This window comes from Thunnus maccoyii, chromosome 9 (assembly GCF_910596095.1).
Source record: "Thunnus maccoyii chromosome 9, fThuMac1.1, whole genome shotgun sequence".
Lineage (NCBI taxonomy): Eukaryota > Metazoa > Chordata > Actinopteri > Scombriformes > Scombridae > Thunnus > Thunnus maccoyii.
In genome coordinates this window covers 5,735,691-5,757,136 of record NC_056541.1, presented here as the reverse complement: position 1 = coordinate 5,757,136, position 21,446 = coordinate 5,735,691, and the positions used below count along the sequence as shown (strand labels likewise).

The 21,446-nt window shown below is 38.3% G+C and overlaps 1 protein-coding gene across 1 annotated transcript in view; it reads right to left on the bottom strand.

Moving 5' to 3' along the window:
• LOC121903738 (protein unc-13 homolog B-like) overlaps positions 1-21,446 on the bottom strand; it is a 202,444-nt gene that overhangs the window by 102,758 nt on the left and 78,240 nt on the right. The window contains exons 9-10 of the mRNA XM_042421073.1: positions 17,302-17,595; positions 16,829-16,916 (exon numbers count right to left, since the gene is read on the bottom strand). Coding sequence (XP_042277007.1) covers positions 16,829-16,916; positions 17,302-17,595 — 382 coding nt within the window. The remainder of the gene's footprint in view (positions 1-16,828; positions 16,917-17,301; positions 17,596-21,446) is intronic.

The following is a 21,446-nucleotide window of genomic DNA, read 5'->3' as shown; positions in this document are numbered from 1 at the left end:
ACATGGAAAAGCATGATTAAAGACAATATCTAGCATGAAGCACGTTTTACTGCCAACAAAAGCAAATCTGCTTCACGTTAACATTTATTATTGTACATAGCACACAATTCAGTGCTTTTAAATTAAACTGATAACAAATTGTTACAAAAGACACACATACATGGCAGCAAAATCGGCAAAATCTCATACAATTAGCACCTCCTCCTATGTGACAAAGACAATGATGAACTTCTTTTGCAAAAGGTGGGTTTTCAAATCATGCTGTAACAGTGTGGAAAAAGCTTAATGAGGAAGAGGCGATAAGATTACAGCCCTTCTTTTTTATCATTCAACCATTATGGAAGCAAGGCCCTCATAACTCCTGGAAACCGCTCTATATTGTTCATTCTCTGAGAGGCCTTTATTTTAAGTGCGTGAATGTGCGTTCCATGATTACCAGTAATTTTAGCATCATGCTTTTTGCAACAACAATGAAATATGTACTCTTTAGGCAGCCGGAGCCCAACAGAGCCGAGATTCAAAGAAAAACAATGTGCACTTGAACTGATTGCAGTCACACAGCCAGCACACACATCGGAGCTTTAGCAGCTCCATTAATGGGTATATTAAGCATATTGTTCAATAATTCTTTCAGTCCTTTCACATACTTTGTATATTCCTTTTATTCCAGTCATGCGTCATCACCTAAAGCGGTCAGTATGCTTCAAACAAAGAACACCTTTCCAGCATCACAACCGGGAACACTGCATCCAACAATTTTTATATCTTTCCGAAACTGACACACATAACGCAGCAATCGACCAGGTGTGTGTAGGTGACAGGAAGCAGAGTAAATAGTTGCCACTCCACTGAGGTGGAGTTGTCTGTCAATATGAGGAGTAAAGAGGTGACCATGCAAGTAAAGAATAGATTTTACAAAAGCAGATGTGCACAGGAAAACTAGAAAATGGTAAACATGCTGGTAGACATTCACATGCACTTCAGTAAACTGATTACTGCAAACCTGCACTTACTGTACATGCATTTCTTCAGCAATCAGATTTCCTCCCTACCTTCCCGTATTTTAAAACCAAGACTGACTTAATTCAGATGTATTAGAAGTGGATTTTCTATGAGAAACTTGTTTACTAATACATTATGATGCTGCTGATTTTCTGATGCGAAGAGCATCGCAGCCTGAAACTACAGCAGCTAAATCAAAATATTGGAAATACAGTGTGATGAACAGCAAGACAAGGTGGGTTTTGTGTTTGTTGGGTTTGTCACAATTGAAATATCTACAAACTACATTATCAGACTTTGAAAACCCTTGATCTAGATCATTCTATTTGGTGGTTAAAATCTTTTTTTTATTTTACCACCAGTTTGTAAAAAAGAGTCATTTTTAAAACCATGGATTCCTGACCCACATCTTGGATACAAATGACTAAAAACAGGATTTCTTTGATTATGCAAAAGTAAAGCTTACTGCTGAAATTTTTTGTCAACTGTCTAAAAAGTGTTTTAACCATCTTTGAAAAAGAGAGAGTGCACAAACATCACAGGGACAAACAGCTGCTGAGGGAAAAACCCTGCAACGCTCAACAAGTTAGACATCAAGGAAGGGAATGAAAAACATTCATGCTTCTTTACTTGATTGGATTAACATCCAACCAGTGTTCAAGAACCGAGGAGATCGTTTTGCCAATTGAAGTACAGCAGCATACACGTTTCCTCCTCTTCTTACCAAAATACATAACCAAGAACAGAAATGATAACTGCAGGCTCTGTGTAAAAAGCTGTAAAATCCTTCTGAGTGCAGTCATCTCACCCACAAAACTGGTGGTTAGCAGGAGAGAAACCTTTCATCCACAATGCAGCTGCACGGTCTGTGATCTGCAAAATGTAACAGCCACTTTCATATACTGAATGGACAAATGGCATTTTTGAATCGAATAGAAACTGATGGTTATCTGCTGTAATGGCTTCAGAGCAAACAAATAAACCGACGTCCTGCTGTTGACTGGAATTAATTGTAATATACGTAATAAGATCACAGATAAGACAACTGTGACTTTTAGTTAAGTTCAATTTTCGCCATTCTTTCCCGCTCTGCTGGTCGCATCCTGTGATTTTACAAGACTGAGTGAACCCGCTGAGGGAGGAAACAGCGAAAATAATATATGACAAAGTGCATGTGTGTAACGCTGTGTGTGTGTGTGTTGCTTAACCCTCTGTATTTAAAGCCAAGTTAGGCACTATGGTAAACACACGGCTGATAGTCAGCTCAGGGGATGGAAACGGACAAACATCTGATTTAACACCGGCGTCCTGGAGGGCATAAATGAGGACCCCTGCAATCCCTGTAAGACACACACACATACATACCGCCCACAGGCCTGATTTCCATGGCGACTTTCAGCCAATGTCATGCAGCAAATGTTAACACCCTGAGAGGGACAGTGTCGTTAGTATGCTGCACATGAGTCGTCATGGCTAAAAGATAGAAACCAATCCTCCACCCTGTCTGACCCTGTTTGCACTTAGTTTTATATAAAATGCGACTGGATCACAAGTAGACAGCGCTAAAAACAAGTGTAAGCGACCACCAAGATGCATTGTGATCTGATCACTCAAACTACTTGCTGAGGTGGTCTGGGACACATTCGACCACATATCTTTTGTAGTATAAACGCTAATATGTCCTGATGCGTCCCCGACAAGGCTGTATGAGGAAAATACGTCATCAATGCAGGATGTGTTGGTTGTTTTGGTGACAGCGCGCCAATGCTAAATGACTTTGTCCTGCCAATCTCAACGGTCAGACCAGCCCGTACATGTATATTAATTCTTCATAGCTAACCGGTGCGAAACAAATCTGGCACTCGTCTGGAGACAGACTGCCGTAACTGTGCGCGGGGCTCTTGGACCTTCTAGCGGAAGTGACATAGACAGTAATGAAATCTGAACATCTGAACACCTTGGAGACGCATGACAGACACAGTTGTGAACGGCAATTTGTCTCAGCTGTCCACTTGTGTTCGTATCACCGAAACGCACAACCAAGTGTAAGCAGCCTCTCTGTCTCTCTGTCTATTTATCCTTTCTTCTCCTCTTACTTCCACTTTTGTTTTTCTTTTTTTCTCTCTTGTCTCTTTCTTTGCATACATCTCTCCCCTCTCGCTGGTCTCATCCCTCACTCCAGCGCCTAGTGGTGAATAAAATAACCTGAAACCTGAACCTGAAACATAAGTTAAGTTGTGTCTTTAGAATAGAATAGGACAGAACTTAATTATCCCACCACAGCAGGAAATTTGTCTTTGTCTCACAAAAACACCACAAAGAAAAAAACAAAGACAATAAATATTTAGTTTTGAGCTAATTTTGCCCCATCATCTTCTGATGATGCTTTTGTGGTTTTACAGTTAAAAAAAAAAGACATTTTAATTATCATACTTCAGTCTTTGATTGAGGAACAATAACTGCTTCCACAAAAGTTATAGACAAGAATATTATAATTACCATAATTGTTTACTGCTAAAAATTCCAGATGCAAAATTACCTCTGAAAATGTAATCAACCACCCATTGACCAAAGACCTGTATGACTAATAAAAGCTGATATAGAAAGCTGTTGTTAGGGTTAGAAATAACTTCCTAACACCACCAAAAATCTAAATCTGTAATAATGACATACATACTGTCAGGCTCTGTGGAGTAAGAGGATTTCAACAAGTTGAAATCTCTTTCAGGGACACAAAAATGGGTAAACTATATGTTAAGGTGTTAGATTACTTGTTCACCAACATGGAACACAACCAGTACCACAATATTCCTGTGAATGATCATATTCATGATAAAAGGTAGAAAAGGTAAAAGGTAAAGGTAGAAATATCTTTAGACACTCTACAGACCCCAGAGAGAAGCTGCCTGACGTATTTTAAAGGAACATGCCGTCATTTTCTTCACCCTGAATTGCAAAATCTCCTCCCAGCTCATGGTTGATGTTTAGAAATTCAACAGTTCACATCTGAGTGACTGACAACCTCAGTAGATCAGAATGCAGTGAAGCTGCAAGACTTGCAGTGTTTTGTGTTTACGAGTCACTGCAATTAAAATCATAGAATATGAATGAAATGCTTAATAAACCATCTGAATAATCTTAAATCTTAAAACGAAAGCAGCAAGTTATTTCTTTTATCATATATGATTGATGGAACAGACTTTAAATAATTATACCATGCTGATTTGACATTTGGAAATGGATTGCTGTTCATTTTTACAGTTTTCTGTGTCCTTTATCCTTTCCTGAGTCTTTACTCGTCTTTATTGTGCATCTTCATCTGAACCCCTGGAAAGGCAGCTGGGAGGCGGTCTGCTTCCTCCATATCCAATTATCTCTGCATGTCCCCTCCGTCAATAATGAGTTATCACTGTGCTCCACCCCGTTCCAGCAACCCTCCTATTTTCATTTTTTATTTGTGTTGCTTTCTCCACGTTTCCCTAGATATCACTCAATTTCACATCTCTCTTTGTTCTTTTCACTCCACTGCATATGATGCGCCTCGTATAATGTGAAGGCGAATGAAACTTGGAGCTTCTGTTCTTTGAACACGTCTACTGTACAGGCGGACAGAGATGATTTAAATGTGAAAACAAAGAGATGGAGACAAAGAGGTGTGTGTGTTTGTGTGTCTACAATGCTGTCACCGAGCAAGGCCTTTTATGTTGGTTCATGAGTATTAACTTAGGTTTATTTGCACAGACAATTCATAAAATCCTTAAGAATTCCAAAGATGCACAAGCGAAGCAAACGAATGGTTTAAAAACCTCAAATGGAAATGAGATTTAGAGACACTGAGGACAAAAGTCTAAATTCTCCCAGCAACTAAGACTAGCCAGCAACCAAACTTTGTGAAATTCTTTGGGTATTTAGGAATTTTTTTTTAACATTTTCATTATTTATTTAACATTTCAGTTATACTTTCTGTTAATTTTATCTCACTACATTATGGACTAAATCTACTTTTGAACCAGTATACAGTATACACTGCCAGGTAAGTGTATGTAATTCTGTAAATTTCTATTTATACAGCCAGTCAAAATCTAAGCTATATAGTCAAAGAAAATATCAGAATCAACCTTAAATGTTAACTTCTCTTCAAAATTGGGAGAAAGTGCAAAAAGGATGCTGATTAAACACCAGTCCATCTACACACTGAAAATCACTGGGCTCAAATTTTACCCAGTTTGGGTCAGTTTAGCACCCATAAAACATTGGGTTAACTTTAGCAATCTGTTACTTTGACCCAGTGTTACACACAACGAGTTTTAGCTTTTAACTGTCAAATGTATTGTTTCTTGTATGACATTCAAAAGACACACAAGTTATTAAAAATCAATACTAAATGGTAACATGTAAGTTTAAAAATAATATTATAACAGGCTTTAGTTTGGGTAAATAGTAAAATAACAGTAAAATAAAAAATAACACTAAAACAACCTCTTATCTTGAGTGGCTTTCTGGGTAACATCAATCCAGTATTATATTAGTGCTATATTGACCCAAATTAGGTAAATTATGTTGCAAATAGTATTTTTAAATAATCCAATTTTCACCTGAAGTTTGTATTACTAATTTATTAATCAAAATTTTAAAAAAGACAAACAATAAATGCCCAGATTTTTAAAAAGCCAAAAATAACGAGTTCCACATATCAGTTGTTGCACCCATTCTGACTAAAACTTCAGTTCTGAGTCGACCTTTGAAACTGGGTCTATATTGTGACTAACAACACCCCTGAGGAGATGTGGACGCTTGTGAGCCACAGTATCTCCTCCTGCTATTCATGTTCCCCCTCTGCTCTATTTTCTACTCCTCGTCTTCTCATCTCTCGTCTCCCCACAATCCTCTCTGGCTGCCCCTCCTGTCTTCTGATGCCCATTTTGATGTAGTCTGTGCAGGGATCTCATCCTATCGCAGTCTGTGTTTGGTTGCATGAGTACATGATTGTGTTTGTGTGTGATATTCTGATATTTCCAAGGACAAGGTTGAGTTGCATTCAGTGTACATAACAAGTCTAAACGAAGAAACTTGTTTGTTTTTACCTTCCCAAATGACAAATATGAGTGTTTTCTGTCACCCCTATCAGTGCATTGTCAGCTCATTGTGTTATTACTTCTTCTGTTACATTTTATTCCATTTACTGCATTGTTTACACAGACACATATTGCTATCAGGTCTAACAAATGTATTTTTTCATTTTTGATCAGAACTGAAATAGTTTCATAAGATTTTGTGGTGATACTAGACCACAAAATCTGCTGCAAACCTCATGTAAGATATGTGCAAGCGAAATTGGTGAGGAGCAGTGCAATACTAGGAAAAACAAATCACATTCTGGATCAAAAAGCATTTCATACTCTATACTGTTCACTTGTATTGCTGTATCTTGTTGTATTACTGTGTGGAGGTATGGGGTAACACCTACAAAAAGCACCCTACAGCCACTATGCATACTACAAAAAAAGAGCCAGAAGGATAGTAAACAATGTAGGATATAGCGAACACATCCACACGCTGTTCTTAAAGTCATATACCTTGAAGTTCAAGGATCTTGTAGACAGCATAAATAATGTGTAAAGCGAGAAGAAATCTACTACCAAAAAATGTTCTTCAACAGAGAGGTGGGGGTTATAATTCAAGAGGAAAGTTTAATTAAAGAAACTCTGCGTTCCACTATGAAGAGTATGTGTATTTCAATCTGTGGAGCGGTCTGGATGTGGAGCTAAAACAAAGTACAAACATAAATCAATTCAAGAAGATATACGATAAATCATTTTTAAGGAGGTATATGGATGAGGAAGGGTTGTGTTAATTCTTTAAGTTTTATGTTATTGACAGCGGTTGGATATTTGGGTTGTACATAGTACGTAGATTGTTGTTTATAAATTGTACATGGAATTGGGATAGTTGTCTATTAATTGTATTTATTGATGAATAGTTGAGAAAGCGGTAAGAACTCATAAGTGTACACTTCTCCTACTCCTTTTCAAACATGTAATATTTAATTTGTGTTGTTTATGAGAATTTGTTTATTGAGTTGTTGTGTAGATTACGGTTTATTTCATTTCATTTTTTATTTTTACATGTTCGAAATAAAATTGACTAACAAACAAACTAACTGACAAGGGTTTCATGAGATGTAAAGTGACCTCCATTTAAAGAGAAACTTTTAATCCTTCAATTGAAGTGAAAACCCTCCACATATGTCAGTTTAGCAGTTAATCTGAATACAGAGTGTTTAAAGGGTCAGTTGCAAACTGGGTCACATTTCAAATGTGAATGTGAACTCAGCGTACACTCGGAAAACCACAACAAACGTTTATCCAGCACAAAGTCATTTTAGTGTGGATCATGACTACCAGCATTAGAAAGTAAAAGAGCTCTGAGGAACCTTTATAACCTTAAAGGGCTCCTATATACATCCAATTTAAATCATATTTAGTTATTCCTTTTTGCATATTTTATAGTTTATCATTATAAAAAGTTAGAAAAAAAAGGTCTTTGGTAAAGTAGAAATACTCCTTTTTGTCTCAGCGGCCGGAGCGGTGTGTTGGTGTCTGTGTTTGATTGACAGAAGCTGGCAGGCTGATTACGAACCTGCTCTCTAGCTACAAGCCACGGGCAGACAGTGTGTTGTTAGCGGTGGTATTGAAGCGTAAGGACCACACCAGCATCTAAAGAGGACTGAATTGACATTTGCAGGTATGTTTACATGCTGATTAACGTGAGGTTAGCGGTGAACTGCTCCACAGTGAATGTTTGGTCGCTTGTTCAACAAGCTAATATGCAGCACAAGAAATTAGATAAGGAGACTTAAGCAGGAAGGCTAGAGTGGATTGTTATTAACTAGGTCAACCAAACATGATTTAAAATAAAGCATGACTGTATGGAAAGTTCTTCATCTACGTAGATGAATAACTAACGGTATTTCAACAGATTCTCAGATTTTACAGAGCAGTTCTGCTGTTTAACACAATGAGACATTCACATGTGGATATGCTAGGGCTGCAGGCTCTCTCTATTGCACGCCGAGAGTTAAAGGTCAGGCAAAGATTTTCTCAAGGTTCCTATCAGGAGGACCTAATGGACAGATACAGTAAATGCTTTGAAGTGCTCTTAGAAAGGTTGAAAGACAACACCGCAATAAAAGAAGGGAATCAACACAGTAGCAGTGAACGATCTTTTCAGACCGCCTCATCTTCCTGCACATACTGCATTAACTGATGTACTGTAGCTGTTCAATGTTCTGTCAGTTTGTCTCATTTTCTATAACAACTAGTTAAGCATCACTTTTGCAATTCAGCACAAATGATTTTTAGTTCAACCCCTCTCTGTATACCTTTTTGATTTTATAATGCTTCTTAAAAAATCATAATTTATACAGTTGATTTTTAAAATTCTTGTGTGTCAAATAGTGGTTTCACAAATAATCTTAGACGAGGCCCATTTGCTAGCTATTTCTGGAGCTTTCAACTGCCAGTCAGTTTTGGCAAAACTTCTTAGTCTGCAGGAGTGTTTGACAAGTTTCTTTAGACTCTTTTTGTAAAAGCATTGCCACAATTTCAATCCACTGTAAGTGACATGGATTCAAGCCAATGGTACTGATGAAGCAGCACAAACTACAAACTCTTTACAGCCAACTTTCATGTCTACAATTTGCTCGAATGATAGATTTCAGCTTGTTAATAAAACCATAAAATTTAAATATGCAGTGTCATTAAAATAGATGAAAAGATGACAGAGCTTCTTCACTCTATATATATATATATATATATATATATATATATATATATATATATATATATACACAAGACTTTTAAAAGCACAGAGACAACCTGCATTGTGTTAAAATTTGTTGATTCAAAAGCAGCAAACCCACACATCAAGACATGATTATAGTCTGTCTTGGATTCTTCTCTTTCTTTCACTCCTTCCTTTTCTTTTTCTGCTCCCTCTGCCGTAGTAATATCCGCATTAATGACTCTGTCTTCAGAGAGTTTTTTTGTTGCCGTGAGGGGAAAAAGAGACACTTTTTTCCCTCTTTTCGGGTCATGTATAATATCCCTTTGGTCGCCTCCACTATCTCAGCTCACGCTTAAATCCTTCCAGTTCTGTCACGCGTGTCCAAAACTAGAAACTTTTGTCAGACAAATGTGCTTTTTTTTTGTGGAGGGGGGGGATTAAACCGCAGGGTAAATCAAACACATTCAAGTTCTCATTTATATCTCCGCTTCTCTGGTCATTCAGTGTTCTGGTTTGTCCAGCATCTCATTTTAATGAGTGGTTTTGTCAGTGTGTGTGTGTGTTTGTATTCTGACACATCACATTTTATGGCTTGCATCAGGATTCTCAGCTTATATCATCAGAGAAAATTGAGGCTTTTGAAAAAGCAGTATATTTTTGTTATTAGACTGACTAGACAGAAAGATGCACTGAAACATTATCATGTCAGTGAAAAGAAACACTGTCTCCACTTATAAGCCTCTTCCCTCAGAAATTACATTTATATACTACTAATTTGTGACACCAAATATGTTTTAATGACACCTGAACACCTGTTTTTTTTAAACCAAATTAATGAGGAACTGTTTTTAATAATTGTACCTGCCATGTTAGAAAATACTAATACTGAATGTATCTGTGTTCAAACGTTCACCAACAACCTATTTCATTTGTTTACCTGCAATATCCACTTGTTGTAATGAAATCATGATCAATATTTTTTATAGTTATGTTTAGGCACTCAGCTATTGTTTAGTGACTTGAAGCCATATGTGTTTAGTTTATTAATATTACTAATATTACTTTTAAAATATATATTTTTGGGGGCATTTAATGACTTTATTAGATGGTGATAGTAGAGAGAGAGGAGACAGAGGCACAACCAAGGTCCACAACCTGATTCAAACTGGGAATATTATGAATAATGGTCGGTATCTTAACCATGGGACTAGTAGTATTTGGAGTATTGATTACATCTCAACGATAGTGGGTCAAATTTCTTGCTAGTATCAAACAGATAACATGAAATTGCCCAACATATAGCAGGATACTATCAAGGTAGTCCAGGTCTGGAAGGAGTTTGAGATGATAATCCAGACCAGTATCAATAAGAAATATATTCATATCAGACTATACTGTGGCACATAATTTATGTACAATGTTAAGTACAAATGTTGGAAGTCCTTTATGAAGCCCAAACCCCATACACTATCTCGTGTTGTTATTAAAGACTAACAATTACACCAATCTTGTTTGCCATGAAGTGTGTAAAAGCATCTTTTTATTTATCAATCTGTCACCCTCCACTTTAATTACTTTGCAACTTCATTAAATTAAACTCCAACGGTTCGCTTGAAATCGTGAATGTCTAATTAAAGCCTTCAGCAGAGAGATCTGTCGTTGCTACACCAACCAAAGTCACTAATCAGTTTTGGCAGTTTTTGGATTTTTAGCAGCTGTCAGCTGAAATGAGGACATCTCAGCTGAATAACCCTCTTGTTCTTTATGTTGTTTTTGTGTTTCAGTATGTCTCAGCCTCAAAAAGTGGACTAAAGCATTAGTGCATAAGTAGATGAACCAAATGACAAGTTTGTGGTTGTGTTTGTTTACCACTTAGTGAGGGCTGAACTGAATCAGAAAGACAGGCGAGCATCATTAATTCACCCTTTTTAAAAAGAGAGTGCTTAAAAAAATAAAAAGTTAGACGTTTCCTTGTGTGAGACACTTTTAGTAAGTCACTCAATGTGAAATGTGTTTGAAAAAGTGTGTGATTAGCCTACCTTTACGGGATAGACTAGAAAAGAAAAGACATTACATAGCAGTAATGGCCCCAGTGGGAAATGAACACATTTGGTGCTCAAACTTCTGTCAACACTAACACATAATGCTGAATCCGAAGCAGCTGCCTCTGTTAAGGTTTATGGTTTGTCTAAAATTTGTCTTCCGGGTTTGACTTTCTGAGAAACTATCAAATGAATGCAACGCAGTTTGACAGGCAATTTGAAAGTCCTGTTCCTTGTACTTCCCTATCGGCACTGTGTAATCCAACCAACATGTAAGTAACAAACAGACAAAGTATAACCTTTGTCCAACAATAAAACGATCACAGTCGCAACACAATAAAAAAACAGTGACAGCAATCAAAAGCAGTGAAAGCATTACTAGACAGATCCTAGTCCTCATCCTAGTCCTAGCTGTGAAGTCGACATGAAGGTAACAAAAGGTTCACTCTGAGCGCGTTATATGACAGTGAACAGAGAGAGTACTATTTCAGTGCAAGCAAACACACCAACCACCAGCTGCAATAATGAAACGCTAAGCACAAACAAATGTAAGGTTGTGTTTCTATAGAAATGTGACATCGTTGCCATGATACAATACTTACTACAGAGACAAAAAGACTATTTTCATCCTCATGAGGATAACTGCTGACCAGTGGCAAACCTGCATCTATCTTCCTCCTTCCAAACCATAATAACACTGGCATTTATATTTATTTTTTCAATGTCATTTTAAAAACAGCCTTGAAATAATTGATAGTTTTTACACATAGGAGGAAAGGCACACTCATTATTCCTTCTGCTGAATTTTTCATACCAGATTGGATTTAGATCTTTAGCCCTATTTTGCAGAAAAATAAAGTAATTCCTGAATTGATTTCAGCAAAGAAATAGAGATGTAATTATTAACTGTAGAGGTTGTATTAGTTGTTTAACTATGTGCATGTAAAAGTATGTCCATATGTAAGAGGAACTCTCTAAAAAAATGGCTAAATTACATAGTTTCATGTTTATACCTTGAAGAAATTTGGTTTCAGTCTGTCCAATAGCCACCCTATATTTCTTAAGATCTGGGGATCCTTTATTGAACATACTAAGAAGGGGACTAATTGTATTGTTCTGTATTGTATGAACGGCCATGATTTTAGTTCTTTAGCCTTCATCCTTAGCCTTACTCGGTCTTGTATCCATGGACTCTTTATCTATTTCTGAGCGTCATTCCAACTGCAGACATTTCAGTCATTGTTGTTTTTTTGTTTTTGTGAGCTGACAGTTTGTTTGTTTCATTTTGTTCTACTTCTACAAGTTGATGAATAAAATATATCAGAAGTTTTTCTTCCTTTTTAGACACCGATTTGTATGTATATATGTGGTATGGTACAAATGGATGCTGAGTGTCAATCAAAACTGGGGGCCGTGACACTGACCAGGAAGACGTGACTTCAAGATAGAATGAAAGAGTAAGTGTCTGCAAACAATGGGTGTTAAGAGATCTATTGTACAGTATCCTGTAAATGCTGAGTAAAGTCTGTCATCCAGACTGACTTCAAATAACTACAACAGGGATAACTTTCATATTGTAGATGACGAACATTACAAGGATTGTAAAGGTCAGAGTGACAGTGTGCAGATGATTTTCCCTGTTCTGATTAAAGAAGATTAAAGAGAAAGGTCAGAGTAAAAAGCTAGTTTAGTTTAGAGGGTTTTATCACTATTGTTCAGTGGTGTTCAGTGACTGGTCTGTGTTTTAATATGAATGAAAGTCAGGTTCATAGCATACTAGTGAATATTCAGAAATTACATGTTTTGGCGCTGGGAACAAAAACAACACATTTCACTCTATTTTAATGAAAGGAAAGGTTCAATATAATAACATGTCCCCAAAATGCCCCTTTCCTGTATACTGTTTAAAAATGAATTAATCAATCTTGATGTTTCTCTCAAACAAAGTGTTAAATTTAGGGAGTAGTAAAACAAAAATTAACTACCTTTCTGTACAGATTATTTTTGGGCATTTCATACAGTAGGAAAAGGAACACCGGAGCTGTGACCTCTGTGCTCAAACTTCTACTTCAATTTATTACTTGCACCTAAAATAGCCTCTGTGGTAATTAAGAGGTTTCTGAAACAAAGTGTGAGGGAAAAACAATGAGTGGAGATCAGTGCATCTCTTTCTATTCTGTTATAATACACACCCAGCAAGCACTGGTTCAGTCATTTGAATACAAGTTTTTATACATCTAGATTACATATAATAATTGTTTTAATGGCTAAATTTCAGCATATAGTCAGAATGTGCTTCACAATAAAATATAGTCAGTCCAAAAAACAGTTTATGTTGAGCTTATTAAACACCAGTCACATCTTCCCTCTTATGATTGATTATTGCTGCTCTCCCATTTCAAACAGGATATTGGACTTGACCTAAAACATCACTTTGATGAGCTGCATTTGATCACTAAACTGAAAAGGCTACATCATGTCGGAGTGCACTGTACACCAGCACACACACACACACAAAGCCTCTAAATGGCACTCCTGAGAGCACAGCCTAATGAGCATCAAACAGCAGAATGCATGTGTAATTGTCCGTGAAAAGTGAGTGATCTGCTGTGCCTCCCTCCCTGGGTCTTGGACAAGATCAAAGGTGGCATTTAAAGAAATGATATATTGTTGATAAGCAGCTCAGGACCAGATGCACTAATTATTCTCTCAGATCTTTGCTGAAGTGGCCTGCAGCAGCGGAGGAGGACACATCCTCACCTGTAAGGAGGTGGTAGTCTTCTTTTAAGTTTCTTTGTGCTTTTGGTAAAGATTAACTCATCCACGCAGCAATGATACGCATTACTTAAAATGTCACAGATCAAAATAATATCATAAATTTACCCAGCCTCACCTGACATGGGCCAAGTTGGTGCTGGACCAGTTAAAACTTATACAGTATAATCCAGATTTGAAATATCAGATATGTAATTGAAACAATAAAATGTAAACCTTCACATAAATTTGAATATAGAATATCGTGGGGTATAATTACTAAGTCTACTATTTATGATTAATGAAGTACTGACACTGCAAATGAGCACTAAAAGATGTCTTTTTTATGTCTAGAAAGAAGTGGAGTATAAAAGAATGTGGAAAATCAGATGAAGAGAAAAATCAGCTGTTACATATTCTTTCCACAAGAATAAAAGATATACAGCATGAGAGGAAAAAAGATAAGTGATTGAATTAAAAAGGTCTCTTGGAAATGATGAATCAGCAATGTGGGAGATTTTTAATCTCTTTAAATCTCTTTTGACAAATATAAAAAGTAATCCATTAGGCCTAATTAATAAGTAAATGAATAACTGCTTCAATCACAACACACTGGAGTGGCCTCCTTGTGAGCCAAAAAATGCCAGAACAAATACCAATTCATGCATATGGGCACTGAAGGAAGCAGTAGCAGTATCATGTAAAAAATTACAAGCTACTGTTACTGCATTGTGTTTGTCTTTTGTCTTGTGATCTCATTTCAGTCTCTCTGTGTGCCTGCTTCTCCTAGATGTTAAATCACAGCCACTTTGGTCAGTCAGCAATAATATACAATAATTTCAGCTGTTATTTCTATCACTTTCCACTTCCTTCTCCCATATTTTACCACTCTACATGGGAATGCCCTAAAATACATTCAACATCAAACCAAACACGTTTTTTTTTGCTGCTTTTCTGCCATGTAGAACAACTGTTTGACTTTTTAGCACCTAAAAAAAGAGCTGCTAATTCTTAGTAAAAACACCCCTGCAGGTGTCAGTTAAATCTCAACAAATGGCAACTATAAACTCTCTAAACTGCACTTCTACTGGCACCATGATAGTTAGGGTAAAGTGGCTTCTAATAGTCAAAGAGGTACCTCAAGCATCCCCTCTTCATTCTTCACACTGTCACTGCTGTGTTCTTGACCCGTCACCTTGAAAGCATCTGTCTCATAACTTAGCATCTACTTGTGCAAGGTGCTCTAATACTCGCCTCCTGAGAGGGATTGTTTAGAAAGAGGGATGGGATTCATGACAGGCGGCCCACCACGTTTATGTATAAGCAGACAGAGAGTTGTACTTGGAAACTGACTCATAAATAATTTAAGACTTTATTGGTCCCTGTAAAGAAATTCTCTTTTTTTCTTGGCCCCCTGCCAGGTAGGTCAGATGACAGAGTCAGCTAATGAGCAACAGAGATTCAGTGTCTTGCTCAAGGACACTTCAGTAAAGCAGATGCTTGTCAACACAGGGCCTTGAACCCATTTGTCCCTCTTTTCATTGAGGGCCCTACCGAATTAAGCTTGTGGCATTTGTCAGTCTGTGCTTCCAAGTCAGCAATCTCACTACCGCCAGCCAGCCACTCTCCAGATCTAATTTCTCTCAGTGCTTCATTTGTTTCCTTTTACTCCCTGAGAAACAAATGAGATGTTTGAAAGTCCATCTCAACAGCTTCAAATTTTGAATAAAAATTGGAGTGAGATTGGATCTTCTGTTTTGAAAAAGTGGATTGGGAATACAAGGAAAACAGGGAGACACAGGTCGGGGTTCAAAGGTAATCAGAGATAAATAGATAAGACCAATCACATCAAGAGGAGGCAGCAGGGGTAACTCTTAGTGTTCGAACAGGATGTAATCAACTCCTGGCTGATTATAGAGAGTGTGAGTGTACTTGTATCAATCACATTGTGGGCACTCATCTCCCCTCTGGGTACAAAACTCTGGTCACTACAACGTGACTTGGTTTTAGCATTAAGGTTAGGACTATAACTAGGTTAAGATAAAGGTTGCAGTTTGGCATGTGGTGGTTAAACCAGAGACGTAGTAATTCTTGGTCCACACCTTAAACCCCTGAGCCACCAAGGGACTTCATCCTCTCTGATTCTTACCACATCTCTTCTAAATATGATTTGTATCTCTTCTGTGATTCACATTGCAAATGTACAAACATCTCCATATCAGGAGTTTCAAACGTTATCAGATGTTTCTGATGAGCCAAAACACACTTAAACACACACATAAAATTGTTATCATCCTAACTATTTATGTACAGTTTTACATCATTTTTTCAATGACAGTGTCATTTTCTAATTGCTTTACACAGTGTTTGTCTCTTTCCTGGGTTTTTTTGATATATTTTTATTAAATCCACTGTTTTCCCATCTGTAAAGGTTGAACATTTCTTATAGTTTCCTCTATTCAGTGTTTTATATAATTTGTGCACACAACTTAAACTGAAATGGAGAATCACACGTCTGGGGTCTGCTAGAAAGGAATGGCCTGAAGGCAGCAGCATATGCCACATTAAACTGTTTCATGATGACACATGCACAGGGTTTTTGTAATTAGTTCACACAATTACTGTAGTTATTGGAAATGACAGTGAAATGAAAAATAACAAAAAAAGAAAAATAAATTCCAACACATAGCCCTCATTTAACAGCAACATTTGCAATACTTACACAGACTCCAACACCACTGTCAACTGTAAACCAGCCCCAGGTGGTTGGTACTATAATCTGCAGAATCGTTTTAACTCACAGTGCCATACCTTGGAACTAAAAACTTTCTGTAACAGCAGCATGATAGCCGAATCTGGAGGAACGCATGCTGAAAAGGGGATTCCCAGATCAAAGGCGAAATCCTTAAGGAACACAAAATTGGTGCAAATTGGTGTAGCATGACTGGAAACTCAACCAACCCATAGGGGAAAAGAGGTAGAGAAAGAGCAGAGAGAGAGAAACAGCAATGTTCATGAGCCTGTATATCTTTATCTATGTATGGGATTTTACTGGTTTGATTTCCTTGTGTGCTCAAGCACTGGTCCACCACATTAAATAAATACAGTGTAGTAATATAAAGTAATAATTTTGTGTGTGTGTGTGTGTGTGTGTGTGTGTGTGTGTGTGTTTGTGTGTGTGTGTATAAAAGAGAAACAGACAACAGAGAGTAAATGAGGTGGACAGAGAAAGTGAGTCTTCCTACCTCAAGGAGTTGTACTCTCACTTTATTGTATGCCTTCAGCCACCGAACTTTGGATGGAGAGCAGGGTGGAGGGCCATCCTCGAATAAACTGAGAAAATATAAAGCAAAGAGATCAATGGGTTTAGTGGGAAAGGCTGCAAAAGGAGGATCAGTCAGCTAGTTTTTTCTCCCAATTTGGAGTGGCCAGTTCCGGTGCATTTTGGTCCTTGTCACTGCTACCTAAATACTAACTGTCTCCTGTGCTACGCATGGAGTTGCCAGCTGCTTCTTTTTGCTAAGCAGCAAAATGCTTCACCACAAGGCACCCACACAACTAATAGGAGTCCTTTGTGCAGCAACAAGGATGTAATCCCTCACTTCGACAATTGTTGGTTGCCGGAATGCAAAACCAATGCTGACGCAATCAACTCAGTTCTTAAAATGACATTTTTGACCCAAACATGCAAACCTAGGTGTCTACTTTTTTTACATACCAGATTTTAGTCTGAGTCTTGTTATCATGGTTGTCCAAGATTGGTTTAGGCAGGACGACTGAAGAGTCCTTCAAATCTTTGTTGGAACCAGGCTCTGGTAGTGGATGCAGTTCTTTCTCAGCTTCTTCCTCCTCTTCTTCCTCATCCCAGGTAGATGGCTGGCTATGGAGAGGTGGATGAGGGCCACTGGGGTGGCACGTCTCTGGATCTCTGCGCTCCTCAGGCTCAGAGCTAAGCTGGGAGCTGGCCGGGCTGAGGTTGCCTGATGAATCAAAGCGACTGCTGTCTGGTGGACTGTAGGAGGATGACATTGATATTTAGTTTGTGGTAATGATTTGGGAAATCAAAATGTAATTAAATGACTACTGTAGAATTCAAAGGTTTTATTCCAAACTTCATTATTTAGGAAATTATCATTTCAAATCCATGTGAGTTTTTGCCAAGACATAGATAATCAGGAAAGTATTGTACAAGATAATGCATTTTCTTTAACATTTGATTTTAAAATTAAACAATTCTACTCAATTATTAGAGCAATCATCAGGGAAAGAAGATGACACAAAACAAGGAAAACTAACAGGGTTCAGTAGGGTAAGCTGAATGAATGAACAACAATGTCAGGAAAGGGATGCCACTAGCACTAAGAGGTCCCCAGCCTTCTCAAAGATGTGTGATCATACTGCAAATTTAAAGGATTTGGCTCGTGATTTTTTATGTTTTCCTTATTGTCAACAATTTTCATGTGCAAAGCCAAACCAACAATGAACTCATCCTACTTACAAGTATTGTACATGTGTCTAGAGTCTGTTATATCATATTCCTCAGTGCCATAGAGCTCTGTTGTTGTCCAAAAACTATTAAAAACATGTCAATGAGCCACACTGCTCTACTGGGTGACGTGTTCCTTTGTCCATGAAAACAGTGGTTACTGTAGCTTTTGTAGAAACAGCTCAAAAGAGTAAAAATAGATATAAGATAGTAACCCACCACCAAGCAAACTAGCGAAGCCCTGTAAACAGAACCATGTTTTTGCGCATTCGCAGAGGCGTCTGCCTTACTAGGACCCTCACACCTAAGGGTTATTATCTTATCACTGTTTTTACTTGGAGCTGTTTCTAAAGAAGCTATGGTAGCCGCTGTCTTCAGGGACAAAGGAACATGTCACCCAGTGCAACGGTGTGGCTCATTGATGTGTTTTAGGTTTTGGACAACAATGGAGGTCTACAGCACAGAGAAATACAATACATCAGATGTTGGATACATGCAAAATACTTGTAAGTAGGATGAGTTCATTGTGGGTTTAGCTCTGCCAATGAGATTTGTTGACTATGAGAAAATATAGAAAATCACCAGACAAACCCTTTAAAGGTGGTAACAGCATGTTGATATTGAGACCAGCTATAACAATTTACCACAGTGTGTGTGAGAGTGGAATAAAGAAATTACCTTTTAAATTCAGCTACTTCAACTGCAGTTCATTTACAGGATCTTCTATTGTATGTACCATGCAACATGTACAAAATTATTTTACCTTCTAGTTAAAGATTTTGTTAGAGCAGTGGGGATACACTTATCCTGATCTACATATACTGACTGATCAATATCATAGGAGGCTGATTGAATAGGAAACTACTATGTGGCTGCGTGATGATTGAAATTGCTAACGAGAAAAGTGGCTCTGTGCTTTAACGGGCATGATTTACTTTGTCTTGAGTGTAGGCCAAATTGGTTCTCACTGTTCCTTTTATTCCAGTGTCCAGTCTGCCTCCATGGTGTGCACTGCCACACCATCATAAATCTATCAGAGTTTGATTCATATAAACAAATTGGCTGAGGCTGGGAGAATAATTCAAAGAACTGCAGGGGACAGAGAAAGGAGGGGCCTTATATACACCTCAGAAGTGAAAAGCTAATAAATAAAGACCATCGGTTTCTTCATTCATTGCTCTTCCATCACTGTCAAGTATGCTATTACTGAGGTGTGGTAAGTACAAAATAGTACCCGTACATTTTCACATAATTGTGAGCACTTTCCAACCAGATGTGATCATGTCCTTTCCTATGGCTTTGCTGATAGAACTTATACTGTCAGATTTTCACTAAATGGTTTGTATTTATGGTTGTGAGGTGGATAAACTGTATATTATAAACAAGAAATTCATTTGGTCGAACTAAATCTAACTATGTCTAAATCTAAAAATATGCATAGGATTTTAAAGGTAAGTTGTGGGATAGGAAAGGAAAATAACAAATACACAATTACAGATATCAAACGTGGACCAAATAAAAAATACTCTAAATGAAAGGGAAAAAAGCAGGAAAGGGCCTATAGATTTGTCTACATTAGAATGATAAATGAATAATGCCATTTATCATACAAATTGTACTAGCCTTTTTGCAGCTTCCTTTGTGAACAGGTCCTGTGGTTGCTCTTTGCTTAATTCTGCATGCACAGTGTCAGGTGTGCCAACTTCACTCTTATCTACCTCAGATGGGGTGATTTTTAACTGGGGTTTTTCCAAACCCTCTGCTAGAGAATCTGAGTGAGAAGGGAGGCCAGACAGTGGTGACTGTGCTAAGGTGTCACAGCTTCCTGTTTTTGAAGTTTCTGTTGGTCCCTCTGTATCACTGGCATCTGCACTTTCAGTGTCTCCTGAACCTGGGGAAAGTTTCTCAGACTCTGGTTCACAAAATTCATCTGTGGGTTTTGGGCTTTGAGACTGGGGTTGGACTGTGACCACCGGAGGGCAGGATTCGGGTTTGGGAGGGTCAGAGTTTCCAAACATTGAGCCAAGTGTCATGCCAAACACAGATGAAGTAGATGATGGTTCATCCTTTCCTGCTGGCTTTTCATCCTGGAAAATACCAGCGGAGAGGCTTTTAAAACCAGAAAACAGACCACTGTCTGTCTGTTGTGGTTGTGATCCCTTCACACCAGTGGCTGGAGACGGAGTGGGGGAGAAAAGAGATCCAATAGATGATGTGCCTTCAGCAGCTACAGACATAAAGCCAAATTTAGGGGCAGTCAAACTTGGTATTTCAAATGTGCCTTTGGTTTCAGGAGCTGGTGGTGCTGCTTTGTCAGACATTGCTGAACCTGGTTCCTCTAAATGCACAGCATGCTCATCATGCCCTGCTTCTTCCCCATGGACAGCTGTTTTTATGATTGATTCGGTCAGAGAACTTTCTTCTGCCTCTGTTTTGTCAGTTCGTTCTGCCTCCTCCATTAACCCTTTTTCAGGGACCTCTGAGTCCTCAGTGCTTTTAGCAAGTTCATCTGGAGATAAAGGTGTCTTCTCTGTGTCTGTCTTTTCAGTGCTCTCAGAGACTGTTTCCTTTGCAGGATCCCCTTGTCCAGACTCTGCACCTGACTGTTGAGGTTCCTCAGATTTTGTTGTCTCAGGACCCTTGAACATACCAAATAGGTCGCTGGTAAGAGATTCTGTAGCCATGCTACTCGGGAGGCCAAAAAACGAGCTTTTCTGCTGCTGTTGTTGTTGTTGTTGATGTGGCTGACGAGGAGCAGGTGATGATCCAAAAAATGAACCAGGTGAACTTGAAAAAAATCCACCAACAGTTGGTGGTTTACTTGGTGCATTTGGGGTTGAAAACATTGACATAAAGCCAGAAAATGGAGCTGGTTCAGGGGGCTTCTGTGGTCCTGGATGTCTTGGTCCAGCCATTCGTGGTCCTGCCATTCTTGGGCCCCCCATCCGTGGGCCTCCCATCCGTGGCCCTCCCATCCTTGGAGCTCCCATCCTTGGAGCTCCCATTCTTTGTCCGGGTGGGCCAGGTGGCCTGACCATGCCTTGCCTGGGCTGTTGCTGTGGTGGAGGACTAGCAGGTCCCATTGATGGACCTTTCGGAGGCCCCACATCTTGAGATGTCACAATTTCTGGTGAGTTGGTATCAATAGCTTTTTCCTCATCTGTTGAGACCACTGCAACAGAATTATTTCCTTCAAAAGGTTTCTCTAATTGATGTGCAGGTTCTGCACTAGATTCTCCAAGCTCCAATTTTGCCTTAATTGGTTCATTTGCAGTCTCATCAGATGTGGCTTTCAAGTCTTTCTCAATAGATTTTTCTGATACTAAAACTGCAACAGCTTCTTGTTCCTCACCCACAACTTGCAAAGGTTCCTTGAT